Source organism: Mauremys mutica, chromosome 1 (genome assembly GCF_020497125.1).
Source record: "Mauremys mutica isolate MM-2020 ecotype Southern chromosome 1, ASM2049712v1, whole genome shotgun sequence".
NCBI lineage: Eukaryota > Metazoa > Chordata > Testudines > Geoemydidae > Mauremys > Mauremys mutica.
This window is the reverse complement of record NC_059072.1, coordinates 332,730,402-332,751,700: the sequence shown is the minus strand read 5'-3', so window position 1 is coordinate 332,751,700 and position 21,299 is coordinate 332,730,402. Positions and strand designations below refer to the sequence as shown.

Below are 21,299 nucleotides of genomic sequence, written 5' to 3'. Positions count from 1 at the left end.
CCTGCATCTGCATCTTCATTTCACTCAACCCTCTAGCACTCCAGATTACCCGAAGCAACCAGCTCCCCTCTTACACCCAAGCCCCACTTCTCCCCATATAAGCACTGCTCACTCACCATGTCGTGGCTTCTGTAGTGTTATGCGTGTGGGTAAAAGAATGCTTAAATAAGAACTCACTCCCTCAGTGTAACAATTCATGTCTGGAGATAGTGGATACAATGCTGCCCGTGTTAAATGTTGTCATTTCTGTTTCTACAGTGACCTTGACTACTGGACTGCCCAGATGTTCAACATCACAGAGGCTTCAAAATTTGAGAAAAAATCCCCGAAAGAGCAAAGAAGACATGCTGAAAAACTGTTCTTAATCAGGTCTGCTCGAGAGAGTAAGGACTTGAAGGATTGGCGAGAGAAAGAAAGCAGGACACGCAAGAGAAATGCAGTGGCCAAGAGGAAAACCACGGAGCGGCTGCTAAGCATCCTGGAGCGCCAAGCGGAGTCTATAGAGTCACTCGTTGCCATGCAAGCAGAGCACTACCGTGCTACTCCCCCACCCGCCCCGTCCTTTGTGCCTTGTGCCCCAATGTCAGCTCAAACCACCTTTCCCCAGCATCCAGGTTCTTACCACCACAGCTGCCTCCACAACACCTGTACGTTCCCCAACCAGCCCTGATACCTACCACCACCCTTACCCTCTGCATTCAACCCCCATCACCATGCAGTATATGAACCCTGAAGTGCAGGATTCATTAAACAGCAATCCAGACAGGGGCATATGCAAACTTGTGACTGTACAGTTCACCAACCCACACCCCTGCCCTCTTGTGTTCATGAAATGTTGTGTGTCTGTCTGTACTGTCAAGGAAGTTTTTTTTCTTTTCAATAAAACAATTCTTGGCTTTCTTTTGAAAACAGTCTTTATTATAGCAGATAGTGAAAGATACCTTAGCCCAGTAAAGAAAGAGGCACTACAAATCATATTATTATTATGGATAATAGCATAACAGTGTAAGCAGTGCAATTCACTCCCATGCAAGGCAGCAAAACATTATTGGTTGGCTTTCAGCCTCAAATTCTTCCCTCAAGGCATCCCTAATCCTTGTAGCCCTGTGCTGGGCCTCTCTATTAGCCCTGCTCTCTGGCTGTGCATATTCAGCCTCCAGGACTTGAACCTCGGTGGTCCATGCCTCACTGAATGTTTCACCCTTCCCTTCACAAATATTATGGAGGGTACAGCAAGCGCATATAACCGCGGGGATGCTGCTTTCCCCAATGTCTAGCTTCCCATACAAGCAACGCCAGCGGGCTTTTAAACGCCCAAAAGCACACTCCACAGTCATTCTGGCACCGGCTCAGCCTGTAGTTGAACCGGTCCTTGCTCCTGTCAAGCTTCCCTGTATAGGGTTTCATGAGCCAAGGCAGTAACGGGTACGCGGGGTCTCCAAGGATCACAGTGGGCATTTCGACATCCCCTACTGTGATCTTCCTGTCTGGGAAAAAAAAGTCCTGCCTGCATCTTCCTGAACAGGCCACTGTTCCGAAAGATGCGTGCATCATGCACCTTTCCAGGCCAGCCTGTGTAAATGTCAATGAAACGCCCGCGGTGATCACAAGCGCCTGGAGAACCATAGAGAAATACCCCTTCCGATTAACGTACTCTGATGCCAGGTGCGGGGGGGCCAGAATAGGAATATGCGTCCCATCTATCGCCCCTCCCACAGTTAGGGAAACCATGTGTGCAAAGCCATCCACAATGTCCTGCACGCTCCCCAGAGTCACGCGGTCTTTCTTAGCAGGATGCGATTAATTGCCTTGCAAACTTGCATCAAAACGATTTTCCCACGGTCGACTTTCCACACAAACTGGTTCCCGACCGACCGGTAGCTGTCTGGAGTTGCCAGCTTCCAGATTGCAATAGCCACTCGCTTTTCCACCGTCAGGGCAGCTCTCAATCTTGTGTCCTTGCGCCGCAGAGTGGGGGCGAGCTCAGCACACACGTCCCATGAAAGTGGCTTTTCTCATACGAAAGTTCTGCAGCCACTGCTCGTCATCCCAGACTTCCATGACGATGTGATCCCACCACTCAGTGCTTGTTTCCCGAGCCCAAAAGCGGCGTTCACACGGTGCTGAGCATTTCCGTAAATGCCGCAAGCACTTTAGGGTCACACACGCGGCAGGCAAATCCATATTGATATCATCGTCGGAATCCTCACTGTCACTTTGGAGCTGAAGGAATAGCTGGGACTGCCCAAACGTGTTGTGCTGGTGACACTCATCAGCAGAGTCCTCAGCAGATCGGGCTCCATTTGCCACAGAAATCGCGATTCACACAGAGAGTAACAGAAAGACACTCACAATGGCGCCAAACGCTGCTGGAAAGAGTGAATGCTGGGATGTGAAGCGATGCACCACGGGGCGCTGGCAAACAGGAAGCGGAATGACCCGCACACTTCCTTCCCCTTCCCACAATACTCAGCGCCAAAACGGCGCCAAAACGGGACGAGGTGCTCTGTGGGATAGCTGCCCACAATGCACCTCTCAATACAGCGCTGGAAAGTGCTGCAAGTGTGGCCACACTGCAGCGCTGGTAGCTGTCAGTGTGGCCACACTCCAGCGCTGGCCCTTCCACAGCTGCATGACCAGCGCTGTAACTCCCAGCGCTGCAACTTGTAAGTGTAGCCAAGCCCTAATTCAGCACACTAGGAGACAGACCTGCGGTAAATGGATGCTGGTCCATTTGTTTTCATGTACCATTTTACCCCAGCAAAGGATCTGTACCCACAAACCTCCAATTACTCTAATAATCTCTCTCTCTTCTTCCCCCCCGCCCCAAAAAACCAAAAAAACCTGTCATGCCAGTGCTTACATCTCCAGTGATGCCTTCCTAGGGTCTATAATGCCTCTGCCACCAAACTCACCCCTTTCCCCAAAAGCTGTGAATGCAACACCCTAGCCACACAGTACCTAGGAAAGGGCCTCATGCCCCCCACTCTCAGTCACTGTTGCTCCCTGCGGCAGTAGGGGATTCACTACTGATAGTATTTGTTTCCTGCCACTGGTTTATAGCCTCATCTGAGTCATTTCTATGCTTTTAGATTAGGACACGAGAGCCACTAAACACTCAAGAGTTCTTAGCAGACCTTTTGATGCCACAAATACTCCATCTGCTGCAAGGTTTCTAGATTAATTTCAAGTTGAAAACCATGAAGTTAAGTTGCTGAGCCTCATCCTACCACCTGCAGCGTGGATCCTGGCCCAACAAAGTTCTTTTGGGGACGAAGGGAGGTTATCTGTTTTATCCAACTGTATTAACTTATCACTGTGACAGGTTTGTTTCCACAATTTAAAGCAAGTGATAGAGAAGCCTCAATTAAAGATGACTTTGTTCCATCTTCTGCTATTTAAAATTACAGGCTCAGTTCTTAACTACTCTTTTTAGATTTGGAACTATAAAATGTGCTTGCAATACAGCTCCAGGAACAGCTGAATAGCAAAAATATCCAGGCTTGAGTTTGTGATGTCAAACCAGCAGGCCTGATCCAAAGCCCATTGAAATGACAACGATTGACTTGAATGGGCTCTCGACAAAGCCCAGATACAGCACACAGACTATACTTTCCTGGGTCATAGTCGCTAACAAGAAATAGGTCAGGTCTATGCTCGGTCTGTCTGGGGTCTTCTAAACCTTCTTGGATGATTATGAGAACTAAACAGGTTCAGATTACATGTAACAGAGCGGGCCAATTGATGACACCGTGAAGTTGCTTATTTTCTCTCTTTAACACTTTGTTACAGTCAGGGGTGGCTCTAGGAGGGTCCGCTGGTCCCGCGGCACCGGCGTACTCCCGGCGACAGGCAGAGCGCCCCCCGCGGCATGCCACCCCAAGCGCGCGCTTGGCGCGCTGGGGTCTGGAGCCGGCCCTGGTTACAGCCTTCCAGTTGCAAACATAACTGCTTCTGCCAGGCCCAAGCAGTTTAATTTACAAATCAATCATTTGTATATTGTGTATAATATATATACACACACACAGAGACATGGCTGCTCTAAAAAAAGGTGAAAAATTGCAATCATGCTAAAATGACCCCGGAAAGTTGCTTTTCATTTGTTTTGTTTTGTTTTTTTAAAGAAGATCAGGCTGAAGCTGCAGAGGATAATACTGAAAGCCTTGGGCGAAGAAAACATAAAGCAGGTAGAACAGAAGAACATGCAAATGAATATGAGAGACTTGGACCTAAACCCACTTTCCCAAATTTGCAGAAGACTAAGTAATCATTGGGATTATGGTAGAAAGAGGAAAAGATTTGTGTAATTAGCAGAAAGAATCAGAAAGTTCATTAGTACAGTCCCCTCATAAGTGGGCAAGACTTTGAAAATGTATCCTGTCCATGTATGCGATTGCTCTACTGCTCATAGACTGCCACACTTCACCCATAAGACTCTCCTATTACTAGACTGCGCTGTAAAATTCAGCATGAGGAGATCCAGAATTGTGAGACCTCCTTTAAATACCACTTACACAATCATTAAACATGACAGTTTTAGAGATATTTGCATCTTGCAGGTCAAAAATGACCTTAATCTTAACCATCCATGCAATGAAAAACTTTATATAGACAACTGCAAAGTCTCAGAAAATCCTACAGAAAGCTAAGTTTATTACTGTGCTTGCTGCTGGATTCCTGGACAGGTCTGTAGCTGATCAAGAGTTGCTGCACATTAGATCTGTCCACTTTGGAAAAACCTGTGTTCTGTTTCCTGACACAATACAGTTGGAATCAAAGACAGATGACGGTCTCAAACTAGGGAATAAAACAGCTTTAGGAATTACATGGGGATCAGGGCAGGAAAAGCTCAAAGCTGTTTTGTCTAAATGTAGATGATGCCGCACTGAACACAGGATTTTCAAATAATATGAATGCAAAATGTAGACAGATTTGTCAGGTGGCTGTACACTGCAAAATATATATAAAGTGGGTTATCACAGCACTGAAGGCAGCAATAAAAATTATCATGAAACTGGTACTCACTTGGAACATATTGCAGAAACTGAGTCAGATTTATGTAGCCTGAATTTAGGGGCATTCTTAAGGAGATTATATTCACTGTTTCATATTCCAAATTCAAAGGTGGGATGGTTAGGATGATTTTCTGGCATGGCAAGGATGTTGTTTTAATAGGTTAGTGACAGTGAATAGTGTATTTAGTGAATGATAAATCTTGCCATACTGATTTCAGGACCCCCAGCAATGGTCACCTTCCCAGAGAGCTTGCAGAAATGGTATTATTATGCAATGGATTAGTGAGCAAGTGGGGGAAAGCATGTAGCCTGGGTACAAATTTAATTAGTGGATGCAAATACTACTAACAAAAAACCCCACCACTACTCTGATAATGCAAAAACAAAGAACTCTTGCAGCTTAAACCTATAATTTATTAAAATATAAATGCTATGAGGATCAGAGTTAAAGTCAGGCTGTGGTAGAGAAAAAAATCAAAATCACTTGTCCACAGACAGTCAAAATTTCAAATCTGGTCATTCAAAAAGAAAGTGACATTGTCCCAGCTTATCTAGGGGCATTTCTCTACATCTTGCTTGTTCTGTTTTTGTAACTATTTGGCTAGGTTTTTTTCATCTTTATTCTCATTTTTAGTGTAGTTTGCTCTCATGCACGTCTTGGAGGCACCAGCCCATCAGCATGCCAACCCCTGGAGAAGATATTTCTGGGAATCTTGGAGCAATAGGACATGGCTTCCAAGGGCAGATAAAATCACTAATGCTTTTAATGATTTTGTAGCCTAATAGTTGGTTTTGTTTGCCCTTGAGCTATTCCTATATTGTTTGAACCTAACTGACTGAAGTATGCATGTGAGGTGTTTCATATCCATGTCAAAGAAAATATCACAGCAATTTTTCAGTAAAACATTTCACTCCCATTATAAAAATTATGACATTCTCTTTGATCATATAAGGGTACTTTACTTGTACTCACAGCCACATTACCCTCCTTTACAATTATTCCAGTTATAATCATTTGTCTTTGTAAACCTCACACAGGTCCACTGAATGGCATTATAATGAGACTGGTGTGTATCAAAGCTTCGGTAATCATTCTTTCCATTTCTTTTTGTATTTGATCTCTCTATAATTTGATTTTATTGGGTGTCCAGTTATCCAGTAGTACATTATGATCACCAAAGGCTGTAGTCATTAAACATTACTGAATGTTAAAGAGAGACACGTAACTAAAATATATTTAAAGCATCTAAAAGATACACATTTTTAATTTAATTCATATAGCCCCTACTGTAAGTTTAAAATGAGAGTTAAGTGGTTTAGCTTTACTGATAAGTGTCATATTGTTAAGGAGAAACAGTAATAACAGCAGGATGTGTGTGTATATTCTACTGTATACATTGGTTTCAGTGGGAGGCAAACACTGGCATTTCCTTAATCCTTCCAATCTTTGGATAATTGCTTTAGTTTTACTTTGGTATGGACACACACACACACGCACACACACACAAAATGTACATTTTGTTGCCTCTATGCTAACTACTTGTGAAGATACTGTACCACTATCAACCTAAACCTGGATATTGTATTTTGAAATGCTACTTCAGAGAGGCAGGTTAGTAAGTAAAAGGGGAAATTTCCATAAGTAAATGTGGCTAAAGTACATTTTAATTTCTTTAGACCTTTAATATTTATACATATGCACACCCACCCACCCACCTAATGTACTAGTGTAAAAGTTTACTCCATGTCATAGCACAAGTTTTCAAAGGAATAATATGAAAGAAAAAATGTACAAGATAACTGTTCTTAGACAACTAAAGATTCCATTTGTTAAGTATTGTTCTTGTGAATTCCTAAGGAGCAACCTATTCTGGCTTACAAAACTTTTCTTATGACAAATATCAGTTGTGATTTTAACAGTAAAATAAATCAGGAGCGCACAATATGGACATCAAACTTACATAGTAAGGTGGTAGGTATGGTAAATAAAACAAATATCCTAAAGTCCTGACACTGCAAAATACTGACCAAAATAAATCGCAAAATCCTGATCAAAATAAACAAACAAAAAAGGCACAAAAATTGTCTCTTCAGTAAGAGAAAAGACATTTCACTTTTTGTGAAAGAGGAGAGGTTTCACCATCCCTGCCAGAATCTTGGGTAGCTGGGCAGCAATCACTTCTGACATCATTTCCGGGAATTCGACACTCAGTGCTCGGGACTGGAGAAATGTGTTCAGACAGAACAGGTGGAGTTGTTTCACTAGCTGGTTTTAATGAAATACAAACGTGAGAATTTAGACTACTAATAATACATTATACGTTTATCTAAACATGACCAATAATTGTTTATTTTAAATATGTCATTCAATCAATGTCATTTTACATATGTCTATCACCCATGAAATCATACTGTGCATAGTCTTGCCTTGCAAGCCAAAAAGTCTTTTCACTTCAGAAGTCATGAACATATCTAAATGAACACTTCAGTGTATAAAAAATGGGGTAACACTAACCCCATTGTAAAATATCCCCAGCTTCATTCAATGAACAGGACAGACAGTACTCATTTCATATTTTTTTATCCTCATTGTGCAAGATGTGGTCCCATGACTTATTCACTGCACACTACTCAACCCTGCTCTGAAAACAGAATTATTAAATTCCTCATGGGCTTTTCTACAGTGCTCACCATTATAGTATCTGAAAACTTCACTAATATCAATTTATCCTCACAAAACCCCTGCGAGGTGAGAATGTGATATTATTCCCCAGTTTACAGAACAGAGGCACAGAGATGAAGGCCAAAAGTGCCCACTAATTTTGAGTGCCCTATTTGAGGGACCCAGAACCTGATTTTTCAAATGCTACAATGCAGCATTGCAAAGTGCTTTATATGTTCAATGCACAGCTCTCATTGACTTCAGTTGCAGCTGTGAGTGCTCAGCACTTCTGCAAATCAGATCCCAAAGTATCAAGTTTGGCAGGCAGAAAATGAGGAACACACAATTAGTGACCACCTGTATAAAGTCTGGCTTAAGTGACTTGCCCAGCATCACAAAGACACTCTGTGACAGAGGCAGGAACAGACTCCAGTTTTCCAGGGCATCATTCAACTGTCTTAATCATAAAACCACCCTTTCTTTACCTGCAAACCCCTGCCTCTGTCATGCATACCTTCAAACTACTGCTAACCCCATGCCAATGGGGGCTATGGGAAGTGGTGCGGGCCGAGGCCTGTGCTGGCCACAGCTTTCCACAGCCCCCATTGGCCTGAAAAGGCGAACCGTGGCCAGTAGGAGCTGCGATCAGCCGAACCTGCAGATGCTGCAGGTAAACAAACCGTCCCGGACTGCAAGCAGATATCCCTGATGGGCTGCATGCCAAAGGTTGCCGATCCCTGATCTAAACAAATACTTTGCCTCAGTTTTTAATGAGGCTAGGGATAGTGGCAAGGTGGCTAATGGCAATGACGATACAGATGTAGAAATTACCATATCTGAGGTGGAAGTCAAACTCAAACAGCTTAATGGGACTAAATCGGGGGGCCCAGATAATCTCCATCCAAGAATATTAAAGGAACTGCCACATGAAATTGCAAACCCAATAGCAAGGATTTTTAATGAATCTGTAAACTCGGGGCATCATACCTTATGACTGGAGAATTGCTAATATAGTTCCTATTTCTAAGAAAGGTGGGGGAAGTGATCCAGGAAACTACAGGCCTGTTCGTTTGAGCTCAATTGTATGCAAGGTCTTGGAACAAATTTTGAAAGAGAACGTAGCTCAGGACACAGAGGTGAACAGTAATTGGGATAAAATACAACATGGTTTTACAAAAGGTACATCATGCCAGACCAACCTGATTTCCTTCTTTAAATGATAAATTATTTTTTTAGACAAAGGAAACACAGTAGATCTAATCTACCTAGATTTCAGTAAGTCACTTGATACAGTTCCATGTGGGAAATTATTAGTTACATTGGAGAAGATGGGGATCAATATGAGAACTGAAAAATGTTTAAGGGATTGGTTAAAGGGGCGATTACAATGGGTCATACTGAAAGGTGAACAGACAGGCTGCAGGGAGGTTGCTAGTGGAGTTCCTCAGGGATTGGTCTTGGGATCAATTTTATTTAACATTTTTATTACTGTCCCTGGTACAAAAAGTGAGATTGTGCTAATAAAATGTACTGATGACACAAAGTTGGGAGGTATAGTCAATACGGAGAAGGACTCAAATATTATACAAGAAGATCTGGATCACCTTGTAAACTGGAGTAATAGAACTGGGATGAAATTTAATAGTGCAAAGTGCAAGGTCATGCATTTAGTAACTATAAGCGGGCAACTCACCCCTGCAGCGCCTCCTGCTGGTAATCCTTGGGAATTAGCTCATTGTCCAGCCAGGGGCACCCTATGCAGGCCAGTGATCCACCTTACCTCACTCTGGCCCCCATGTCCCTCCCAGGACCTTGTGCCCCTTCACTGGGTTTCTGCCCCCCCTTGCAGAACTCCCTTAGTCTTGGGGTCTCCCCCCTCCCAGGGGAACCTCCACCCACTATCCCCACTTCACCTCAGTCTTAGGCTACTGCCAGTTCCCATCTCACTGGGGCAGACTGCAGTGTAAGCCACTCATCATAGGCAAAGGGGCTTTTGGACCTGCTGCCTCTGCCTACCCATGGGCTGTCCCCTGCAACCCAGTACCTAATAGGCCTTACCAGGCCTGCAGCCTGGGGCTTTCCTAGGCCAGAGCTCCCAGCTCCCTAGCCTTTCCCTGGCCTTTCCCCAGCCCTGCTCCAATCTAGGTTCCTTATTTAGCACCCTGCACCCAGGCCTTTCTCCCTGTACAGGCAGAGGGAGACTGACTGGGCTCCTGGCTCACTGCCTCTTATAGGGGCCAGCTGGGCCTGACTGGGGTTTGGCCACAGCTGAGCCTACCTTCCCTAATCAGCCCAGGTTTCTTGCCCCAGCCACAGCCCTCTCCTGGGCTGTTTTCCACCCAAAAGGGCAGGAGCAGGTAACCACCCCACTACAGGGACTAACAACAAGAATTTTTGCTATAAACTGGAGATTTATCAGTTGAAAGTGACAGAGGAGGAGAATGACCAATACATCTAAGTCTATCACAGGATGACTATGAGCCATCCATGTGATGCGGCTGTGTAAAAGGCTAATTCAGTCCTAGGATGCATCAGGTCAGGTGTTTCCAATAGAGACAGGGAAGTGTTAGTACCATTATATAAGGCACTGGTAAGACCCCATCTGGAATAATGTGTGCAACTCTGGACTCCCATGCTTAAGAAAGATGAATTCAAAGTGGAACAGGTGCAGAGAAGGATTACTATGATGAGCCGAGGAATGGAAAACCTATTTTATGAAAGCAGCCAAGAGTCTTGTGGCACCTTATAGACTAACAGATGTATTGGAGCAAGAGCTTTCGTGGGTGAATACTCACTTCGTCAGATGCATGGTATGACATGCATCCGACGAAGTGGGTATTCACCCACGAAAGCTCATGCTCCAATACGTCTGTTAGTCTATAAGGTGCCACAGGACTCTTTGCTGGTTTTACAGATCCAGACTAACACGGCGACCCTTCTGATACTATTTTATGAAAGGAGACTCAAAAAGCTTGGCTTGCTTAGCCTAACCAAAAGAAGGCTGAGGGAGATATGATTGCTCTCTGTAAATATATCAGAGGGATAAATACCAGGGAGGGAGAGGAGTTATTTAAGTTAAGTGCCAATGTGGACACAAGAACAAATGGATATAAACTGGCCATTAATAAGTGTAGGCTCAAAATTAGGTGAAGGTTTCTAACCATCAGAGGAGTGAAGTTCTAGAACAGCCTTCCAAGGGGAGCAGTGGGGACAAAAAACCTAACTGGCTTCAAGACTGAGCTTGATAAGTTTATGGAGGGGACGGTATGTTCCTACGATGGCATGTGGCCCATCAGTGACAGCCAGTAGCAAAAATCCCCAGTGGCTGGAGATGGGATACTAAATGGGGAGGGCTCTGGGTTACTACAGATAATTCTTTCCCCAGTATCTGCCTGGCAAGTCTTGCCCACATGCTCAGGGTCTAACTGATCACCATAGTTAGGGTCGAGAAGGAACTTTCTCCCATGTCAGATTGGCAGAGACCCCGGTTTTTTTTTACCTTTTTCTGCAGCCTGGGGCATGTGTCACTTGCAGGTTTAAACTATTGTAAATGGTGAATTATCTGTAACTTGAAGCCTTTAAACCATGATTTGAGGACTTCAGTAATTCAGCCAGAGGCTAGATGTCTATTTCGGGAGTGGGTGAGGTTCTATAGCCTGCAATGTGCAGGAGGTCAGACTAGATGATCACGATGGTCCCTTCTGACCTTAAAATCCATGAGTCTATGAGCCTATGTGCATGATAGCACAGGCAACTGCAATTCTGATATTTCCTAACTTTCGCATGCTTGACTTTCTGAACTTAATAACATTCTTTTAATGTGTTTTTGTGTGTGTAATTTCCTAGGTTTTAAAAACCGCAAACTGAAAATACAGAAATTCCATCACGTGGCATCACATTGACACCAACATGGCTTTTCATGGTTGGAATGTTTAGATCCACATCACAGAACTCTGCCACTTGAGCTAAGTGACTAAGTGACAGCAGTAATAGGTTGTTATCCTATATGTGAACAAGCATGAGGCTCTCCATTCCAGGCTCTCAAGGGGAGCGTACTCTAGTGGGTACTGACTTTTCTGCCCACTTTCTATAAGCTTTGCCATTGCTGCCCCATCCCCTCCAGCCTGTCCCTGTCTTTTCTCTTCCCACCCCATCCTTGTCTCCTTTCACTTGCCTACTCAGTCCCAGTCTCCATTCCGCAGTCCTCTCATCCAAGTCCTAGTCTCCTTGCCCAGCCAATCCTAGTTTGCCCACTGTCTGAATCCCAATCTCCCACTATTCCCAGTCTCTTCCTCTCCTCATACTCAGTCCCAGTGTTCTTGCCTAGTCAGCCTCAGTTCTCCCTCCTGGCTTCTCATCTGATCTGTCTTTCCCCTCCCTGTTCCCAGTCTTAATCTTCCTCCCCAGGCTCCTCATTCAATCTCAGTCATCCCACCCATCCTCTCCCTGGCACTTTATCCAAGTCTCCTTGCCAAGCCAGTCCCACTTTCCCCCCCTCCAACTCCTTGTCAACTGTTTCCCCTGCCCCCAGACCTCTATCCCCCTTCCACTGGGGCTAGTCCCAGTCTCCTTGTCCTGCCAATTCTAATATTCTCCCAGCTCCTCCTCTGATCACAGATTCCCCCATCGTTTAACTGCTTCCCAGTCCCCCTTGTCCCTCCTGTTTTCCTCACTGGCTCCCAGTCCCAGTATCCTCACTTCCCCCAACCTCAGTATCCTTGCCCAACTAGTCCAAGCCTCCCATTGCACCCTTCCTTTTCTCAGCCCCAGCCTGCCCTCTCCCTGGCTTGGAACAAGGAGCTTGAGAGGTGGAGACTGGGACTGAAGGCTGCCTGGGGAGGAAAAAGGAAACTGTGACTAAGAGTTGGGTTTGGAGCTGGGGGACAGGAAATGTGGGTCAGGACGAGAACTAGTTTGGACAAGGAGCTGGGGGTGGGACTAAACGATGCTAGGCAATGAGACTGGGAACAAGGAACTATAAGGTAGGGAAAATTGGGAATGGTTGGGCAAGCAGATGGGGATTGGAGACTTTCTGGGTGAGGAGACTGGAACTGGCAGCTAGGAGAGGGGAAGAGACACGACTGGGAAAGGGATAAGTTGGAGGAGAAGGGGTGAAACTTGGGGAAAATAAACAGAATAATCTTTATCCACTAGACACACTCCTCTCCAGAGACTGGACTGGAACCCAAGATTCCTGAGACTCATCATTTCTCTGCTGTCAGCAAATATCTGTGAAACTCACTGGCAAAATGTGTGTGTCACATCCTCCTCTAGTGCTGGTCCACAGAGAATGACAACCTACTAATGCTATTAGTTAGTCACTTCGCTCAAGTGGCAACGCTACTAATGAACCACATTGAGGTCAATAATACCACAATGGAATTTCTGTTTTTTTTCATTTGGCTTTTTAAAATTTAGGAAACTACACACAAAAAAACATGTTAAAAAAACATTGTTCAGATTGCAAAGTCAAACACTGAAAAATTAGGAAATAGAATAATTAAGGCAAAGGTCCTGTGGAAAAAATTGTATGTGATCATGTAATTAAAGACTGCATTGTAATAAATATGCACAATGAGGCCAAATTAAGGTTGCTCTCACAAGCAACCTTAATACTGACATTTCCTATTGTTTGAGTATGCCTTTGCTACCTTTATAATATTCTTTTTATGGTTTTATTTTGTAATATATAGAAATACACATACCACAGCTCTGAACTAATATTAACAGAAATATAAAAAATGAACTGGCATTTTAAATATGTTTGCCATGCAATTGAATCCTCTATAAATAAAAATGTGAATATCTGGTTAATTGTGCATTGATTTTTGCCCTAAAGATGTGTCCAACTCTGCCTGGACACCACAAACATCCCAATGCACCTCTACCCCGATATAACGCTGACCTCAGGAGCCAAAAATTTTTACTGCATTATAAGTGAAACCGCGTTATATCGAACTTGCTTTGATCTGCCAGAGCACACAGCCCCGCCCCCCTGGAGCACTGCTTTACCGCATTATATCCGAATTCCTGTTATATTGGGTCGCATTATACTGGGGTAGAGGTGTATATGTATATATTTTTAAAATTTACTTTAAGGAATGGTTCTTGTTTCTGGCATAAACCTTGCTCCCCTACCCCCCGAGAAACAAACTTACATCATGCATGGAGTCCATAAGTTTTGTAAGCTGATAGAAACGTTGTGAGCTGGCCACAACTCCTTTCTGCCGCAAACCAATTGCCTTGACCAGTTCTCTAATATAACTTGCTCTCATCTCATCAAACTGGCTTTGACTTCTCAGACCTTCCAAAGGAACTGAAGAGAAAGTAATACTCTTGATTGTTGCAATATATTATGAAGACAATAACTAGAAAGAATTTATACTGTATTTTACACTGTACTGTTTGGTTAATTATTTTATCTTGGACTATAGACTTCTTCCTGTTAGTCAGTGAAGTGCAGAAATGGTGATCTGACAGGCCGATGGATACGTAAGTTATAATCAATCACTTATGTCGGTTTCTGGTATCCTGACACAGGATAACTGATATGGAAAATCTGCCACGGGTGGTGGTAAAAGTGATGCAAAATGACTGAAATCCTCCCTCTGCAATAAAGTCATCTGTGACCAGGGAGGCAGGGGCATGGGCATGGCAACAAGGAGATGCACTGATTAGCATAACCTAGTGGTGTCTCAGGAAGGTGTAATACATAAGCATTATTTAGTATGTTGCAGGAGACAACTATACAAAATAAAAAATGAGCAAAAATTCCCAATAGGGCAATGGTTTAAATCTTCCTAACATGCAATGAAAACGATAAGCCAAAACATCAGCTACTTCTGAATTTCAGAAGTACAGTTTTTGAAAGTTCTGTTGCACTTAGGCATGTTTTCTTTGACTTTAAACAAGTATATATTGCTATTTCATCCTGGAAAGAGAACAGAGAGTTGAATATTAGAAAAAAAGAGGCCAAATTCATCCCTGATGCATCTCCATTAAAGCAACTGGAGTTACACTAGGGATAAATTTTGCCCAATGGTTGACTCTAGCTGAATGTTTGTTTCTTAGATTGCTATTTTAAAAACCATTTTAACATTAATATGGTCTTAATTTAATCTTTGATGTTTACATCTTAATGGTGTGAATTGAATGTGGTGGGGAACACACACACTTTTGTGAGAGATGGCTCAGATGACCCAACAGGTCTTTTCCATCTCTTACTTCTATGCAGCCATTGTTTAGCTAGAAGACTTTTTCAGCAAGGCCGCGTTAACAGGGCAGAAGCAGACTGGAAACCAATATACGCTGTTCAACATGGGAAAATAAGCCTTTTAAAAATGGAAATTTAGATTTTGCAGAAAAATGCTGAATATAAAGTTGGAGAAAGACAACCATATAGAGTCTGTCGTTTTTACTCCTGTAACTGTTTCTGGCAATACTAATATAGAACGTCCTCTGGATTCTAAACATCTATTAAAAATATAGTGTTCTGTTGCTGAGAAATTCTTTTAAAAAAAGTCTATGCTTATGCAAAAGCTAGTCAAGTTGAGCACAGATGTCACACGCTGAGCACACGAGTCACAAGCAAAGGTACACGACGGAATAAGCCTTCAATTAACATTTTTCTTGGCACTTGGAGGAACCAAGCAACATACTACAGGAGTCTGTCCTGTCACCCCTATGGTTCAATGTAGGTGTAAGGCTCCTGGGGAATCAAGTCTCAGGAATACTTTCCGAAAGAGTTCTGTCCTATGTTAGCAGCCAAATCATTTTCAGGGGATTCATTGCTGACAAATGAGGTCAGCAACAGACTACTTTCTTAGTATAGATAGGCAGAGAACTTCACCCAGATGCTCACCTACCTGGAAAGTGGAAGACCAATGAGCAAACTGGAACCTGGAAAGTTGCTTTGTAGCTGGGATCAGACTAGAGGTGATGGGACAAATTTAGTTCTGGAACAGACAGCTGAAGTCAATGGAGTTACCCTGAGTTACACCTGGGCTAAATTTGCCCATCTTTGTCCAGGAATAATTTGAATAATCGTTAATATTAGTAACCTGACATAATATGTCAGCCATGTCCATTCTCCCCTGCTCCAATGAGCAAACCATTGACTTCACAGGAGCGGGATGTGGCCCCTATGTCACCATACCTGACATTGTATTAAAGGAATTTTTTTTGTATTTGTCATTTTGCAGCTTTGCATGGGGCTTTATCTGTGTACTGCCATTGAAGTCATTCAAAGTTGCATGGCTGAAACCCTGCACTATTGCTCTGAAAATGTCCAGCTTAATGTGGCTACCTGTCAAATTGTATTCAACATGTATCTCATTGATTTTATTCTGTGCACAACAAAAAGAAACAGTATTTTAGTGCTTTGGAGGCTGAGACATTTTTGCTGAAAGGGACTTTTTCCTGTTTTTTGGGGCATACATCCCTACAATTTTCATGATAAGTAACATTGTGTGAAATTTTGCAACATTTCAGTATTGTTTTAATATTTGAGGTACAGAACAAAAAATGTTATAAAGACAAAAACATCCATTTTCTACTTACTTGTATTGAGCAGTAATAATGATTTCATACAGAGGAACTCCTCTTGACTAACTTGTAGTTTGACAAATTCCTGTGGGATCTGCCACATGGATAGGCACAATGAATAAAATGATGATTCTTTCATCCTCTGTCTTACACCCCAAAAAAGGTAAAAACAAAAAAGACTCAGCCACTAGTTCTTTGCAGTACATATTTTGCTGTTAGATTAATTACTACATTCTTGACATTAAGAAGAGATATATATAAAGTAAAACAATTTTCTGAAATTTTTGTGCATTAGTTCCACATACATAAAAAACCATAACTTGACATTTGATTGGAAGTTTAAAGGTAAATTAATTCCCCTCTAGTGGTGTCACTGTTTAGACAGGCTAGAGGCTGATAGGAGCTGAATGTCAGGTGAATATTAATAATAACGATTTTTTTTAAATTAAAGAAACCCAACAATTTTTAAAATGTAAATCAGATTTTTTAATTTAAATGTTGCTAGTTCTTTACTTTCTTCTCATTTATAATCTTAAATTGCTAGAGTAAATGTTTTGCAAGTGCTTCTTTAATTAGCATTCTAATTGTTAGTGGAATTTCAGATTTTGCATATAGTTTTTTTCTACTAAGAACTCGCACATTTAAATGGTTATCTACATTGTAGGATACTCATTAATATCTGTACTGTGAGAACAAGAGAAAATGGCAAACACAAAACTAACAAACAAAGAGCCTGTACTATACTTGTAACCAATATCATCTTCTGATATATGGAACTTCCACAAGTCAAAATAGCTGAATTGTTTTGACCAGGCAGTTTGATGTTAATGATGTTCCTAATTCACTTAGGCCCAGATTGTTAAAGGTATTTAAGCCCCTAACTTGTGTTGATTTCAACGCAAGTTAGAAGCCTAAACACTTTTTGAGGATGCTTTTGAAAACAAATATGGGCATTTAAACAAATTTTGGACAGTTGCATAAAAAAGTTTACAACAACTTTGTGAATGGACTGAAAGTCTAAATAACTTTTAACTACTAACAATGACACAATTTTTTTTAAAGTGACGAAGATTTTGTAAAGAGAAAAAGTTTAAATAAATGTTAGCTCCTGATGCTGACTTTTATGAGAACTCCCATTAAAGTCAATGGAACTAATCATGTCAGTAAAGATAAATAACTGCAGAAATGTTTTCAGGAATAGGGCCTCTATTTTCAATATTTTTGTTTTTTACTTACAGCAGTTTACAAAAAATCAGTTAAGATATATTGCCAGTAGTAGCATTTAAAAAAGCCCAGCATTTGTTAGCTCATTATACACTGATGGTTAGTTGTACAAAGCCTCAACTTGATTTAAATCAATGAGTTTAAAAAAAATGGGTGAAATTTTGGTTCTACTGAAGTCAACAGGATATTTAATATTGACTTCAATGGAGACAGGATTTCACCCAAGTGTTTTAAATCATGATTCCAGTCTGGCTGGAAGCATTATAATCAACAAAATGTTTATATTTGGTATGACAAAAAACTTTTTCTCAATGCATGTAGATCAATAATTTTTTGTTTTAAGTGAGAAATACTTCAAATCTGTTCAGAATCTGAAGTGTTGCATCCTCTTTTAAATGAGTTAAATATATAATTTATTGTTTATTGGGAAATGATGCTACTGATTACTCAGTTGCTCCAGTTGAAGCTGTTCTACATAAATATTAGGTCACTGGAGCAGGGGGACTGGAACCTTGGTTTCTCATCTGTTATGTGTGTGCCCTAATCACTGGGAGAAAATTTATAAGGGGGTGCTCCACCCTGCCCTCCTCTGGCTTAGGCACCTAAAGTGAGGAGAGTCTTGATGGTCAAGAATCCCAAGTAGAGATATGCTGCTCCCTCCAATCCAGACGTACGAGTCCCTTTGAAGGACGTGGCCACAATCCTTTCCTTGACGTCTCCTTCTGGCTAGCTTAGGTAGCTCCCCACTCAGCAAGGTGGCTTTATGGGACCCATTCATAGGCACCTAATTCGCCCCATGCCTTGTACAGGGAGCCTAGGTGCCTAATTTAGAACTGTGGATTCCACTGGATGACAAGGTGCCTAAAAGACATGCACTGCAACGCCAAGCATTGCAACTCCTAAGTCCCTTAGTGGATCTCACCCTTAGACATATTTTTAGGTATTAGAAGGTGGAGGTAAATATCTACAGTGCTTTTAAAAACAAGCTGTGAATTCATCTGGAAATTAACAGCTCTTGCCTCATTTTTGGGTTTGAGGCTGGTGCTGCTGTGTGCTGATATGGCAGGTGGTATCCATCTGCACTAGGACTGAATTATGGATAAACCAGTCTAAGTGGCAGCTTGGTTTTAAAATACCTGTTCGACAATGGTATAGATAAAGAGATAGCTTTTAATTTAATAAAAGTTATTGTCAGAGCATTTTCCTGTATACATAACGTCTTTGGTGTGCTTTATTATACCAAATTATTCAACTTTTGTTTTCTAATTCCTAGTGTTTACTGTAAATACATAGAGTGAAATCATGTCTCCACTGAAATCAATGAGTTTTACCACTGACTTCAGTTAGGCCAGAATTTCACCCTTAGATCCCAATGTATGACCCCTTTGATTGTGTGGCATTCCACTGATTTCATGAGTACTCCACATGGGCAAGAGGATCTGTGCACTGGGATCCTGAAATAGGATCAGGGATCTAGTTCTTAGTTTTATGTTAAGCTAAATCATAAACCTATTTGTTTAATCTTCATCTTGCCTTGTATAGGCTTCTTTTGTGAATTTCAAGGACAAATTATTAAAGAGGGAGGGAAAAGTATACTATGATTGCCTCTGAAATACTCCTATGTATCATGCTACAAGGATTTGGGATATTAACGCTCTGCCCATCTACATTCAAACTAATTCAGGTTTTATGTCATGATAACATAATTATTTTTTAACTTTCCCTCAGATAAACAAAACCACCACCAAAACTCATTTGCTTTTGGGTCTACAGATGGCCATGTCAATGAAATATATTGGACTTTTATGCAATCCTTACTGAGGTTACTGATCTTTGATATTATCAGAGCTTTCTCCTTTGATCTTAATTTTAGCACTGTTTAATGAAACAACAAAACAGAAACATAGGGCAAAATCCTAGCCCCAGTCAAATCAATAGCAAAATTTCCATTGACGTCAGTGGGGTCAGGATTTAATCTATTATATTAGTAAATAGCAGTAACTGTCTACTTACTCATTTAGTATCAGATCAGGTGCAAAGTATAGCATCTGACCACTGACATGCTTATATGACCTCCATCCCATAGCAAACACCATTAGACTCATCCAAGAATACTGGATAAGGGTTATCTGATCATCGATATGTAAATTCCGGAATCCTGAAAATCACATCAAGAATTAAAAGAATTCAAATACTACTGTATAAAACATTTCACAAAGTAAGAAATTTATATTTGTCAAGTGTTCTTGATGTTATATCAGACAAGCTATCCATTATTTTAAGAGAAATTTAAATATGTAGTATTTTTGTTATGTATCTATACAGTCTCCTTTCATATCTTGTGCATATCTTAAATAAGATCTGATTACTAACAGTGTCAGACAGAATCCTATTAAACATCCACTGAAAATAAGACTACTACAACAAAAATTGGCATTAACTTTAATTTTTTAATTCCTTTTAGTTCACTCAATGGGACTTCATATTTTTCATTTCTATTTTTCTTTAAGAGCCTCCAGGATCAGCTAATTAAAGAGCAAACATGTACATTTCTAATATTGTAGCAGTATCCAGTAGGTGGTAGGGTTGACTTGACAATTCAAATGTATCTAATTTTACAGGCTAATTTAGCAGTACTTCTTAAGTAGTTAGAGACTAATCACCAGGAGGCTTGTGATATTTGAATTATCATTAGCCATTTGACTAGATTAGCTAACCTCTCCCAATTTTTTATGCTGAGTCACATACTATTCCTTTTCTTGGTTTTGAACCTGAAAGGATCAAATCAAATATAATTTTATGAGTTACAAGTGACTATATACTTTAGGAAACAACAAAGTTCTTTATTTACTTTTAACAAAAATAGGACCGTTTACCATACTCGTTACCATAATTAGTTCTTATTTATTAACAGTTTCTCCTTATTCTAAGTAAAAGTGGGGTGGTTATAATTATAATAATTCTTAATTCTTATGTACCCTTTTTCATCAGTAGACCTCAAAGCATTTTACAAAGGAGGTCATTATCTTATCCTCATTTTACAGATGGGGAAACTGAGGCACATAGCGGTGAAATGACTTGCCTATGGTCACCCAATAAACATCTATCTGCACATGTCCTTTTTCCAGCAAATAAATGGAAAGTATTCACCGCTTTTATTTTTCAAAAGGGATAAAACATTTGGTCCACAACATTTAATTTAAACCAAACTTTATGTTTCAACAATTTCATTTGAATAATGTCTCCCTGTCACTGGCTTTTATTTACCCAGAAGAGGTTCTTTCAGAAAGAGGATTGCATTTCTTAACTATCAATAACTCTTCAAAATTAAACATGAAAACTTTCTTATTTCCAGAAAATCAAACCTCCAGTCAGCTTCTTTCCAAAATAATCTGCAATGACTTTAAGAGTAGTTTCTGTTATTCTAAAAATGTAAATTGAGCCATGATTCTTTTGTGTAAATATTTATAAGTACTTTTAATTATTTCACTGGTCTTTGCTGCAATCTGTACAGATTTTAAGATAATTTCAGAACCATTTTCTGATGGAGTTTTTATAGGGCAGTTAGGGGTCTTTTGGTGACCAGTCTTTCTATCTGTCTAGATTCTTATACTGCATCCATCACTTTGGTATAAGAGCACCACAGACTAAGATTTTTGGTGCTGGGTACACAAAATAAGATTGAAGCCATGCCATCTTCACTGAGTACTTCTGGCTTCCCAGTCTGAACTTCTGCTTCTCATTTGGGTCCAACTAGTTGATGATGGACATTCTTTGCATTATCTTGATATTTTCTTTAATCCTTTTAACCATTTGGTCTTTGTCTTGCCTAAGTTATGCCTTCACATTATACT

At 41.1% G+C, this 21,299-nt stretch overlaps 1 protein-coding gene across 1 annotated transcript in view; it reads right to left on the bottom strand.

The window, feature by feature from the left end:
• Positions 1–5,266: 5,266 nt before the first annotated feature.
• The window catches only part of PGR (progesterone receptor), a 73,298-nt gene continuing 57,265 nt past the window's right edge, over positions 5,267–21,299 (bottom strand). The window contains exons 5-8 of the mRNA XM_045019407.1: positions 19,459–19,603; positions 16,237–16,367; positions 13,836–13,993; positions 5,267–7,281 (exon numbers count right to left, since the gene is read on the bottom strand). Coding sequence (XP_044875342.1) covers positions 7,126–7,281; positions 13,836–13,993; positions 16,237–16,367; positions 19,459–19,603 — 590 coding nt within the window. The 3' untranslated portion in view covers positions 5,267–7,125. The remainder of the gene's footprint in view (positions 7,282–13,835; positions 13,994–16,236; positions 16,368–19,458; positions 19,604–21,299) is intronic.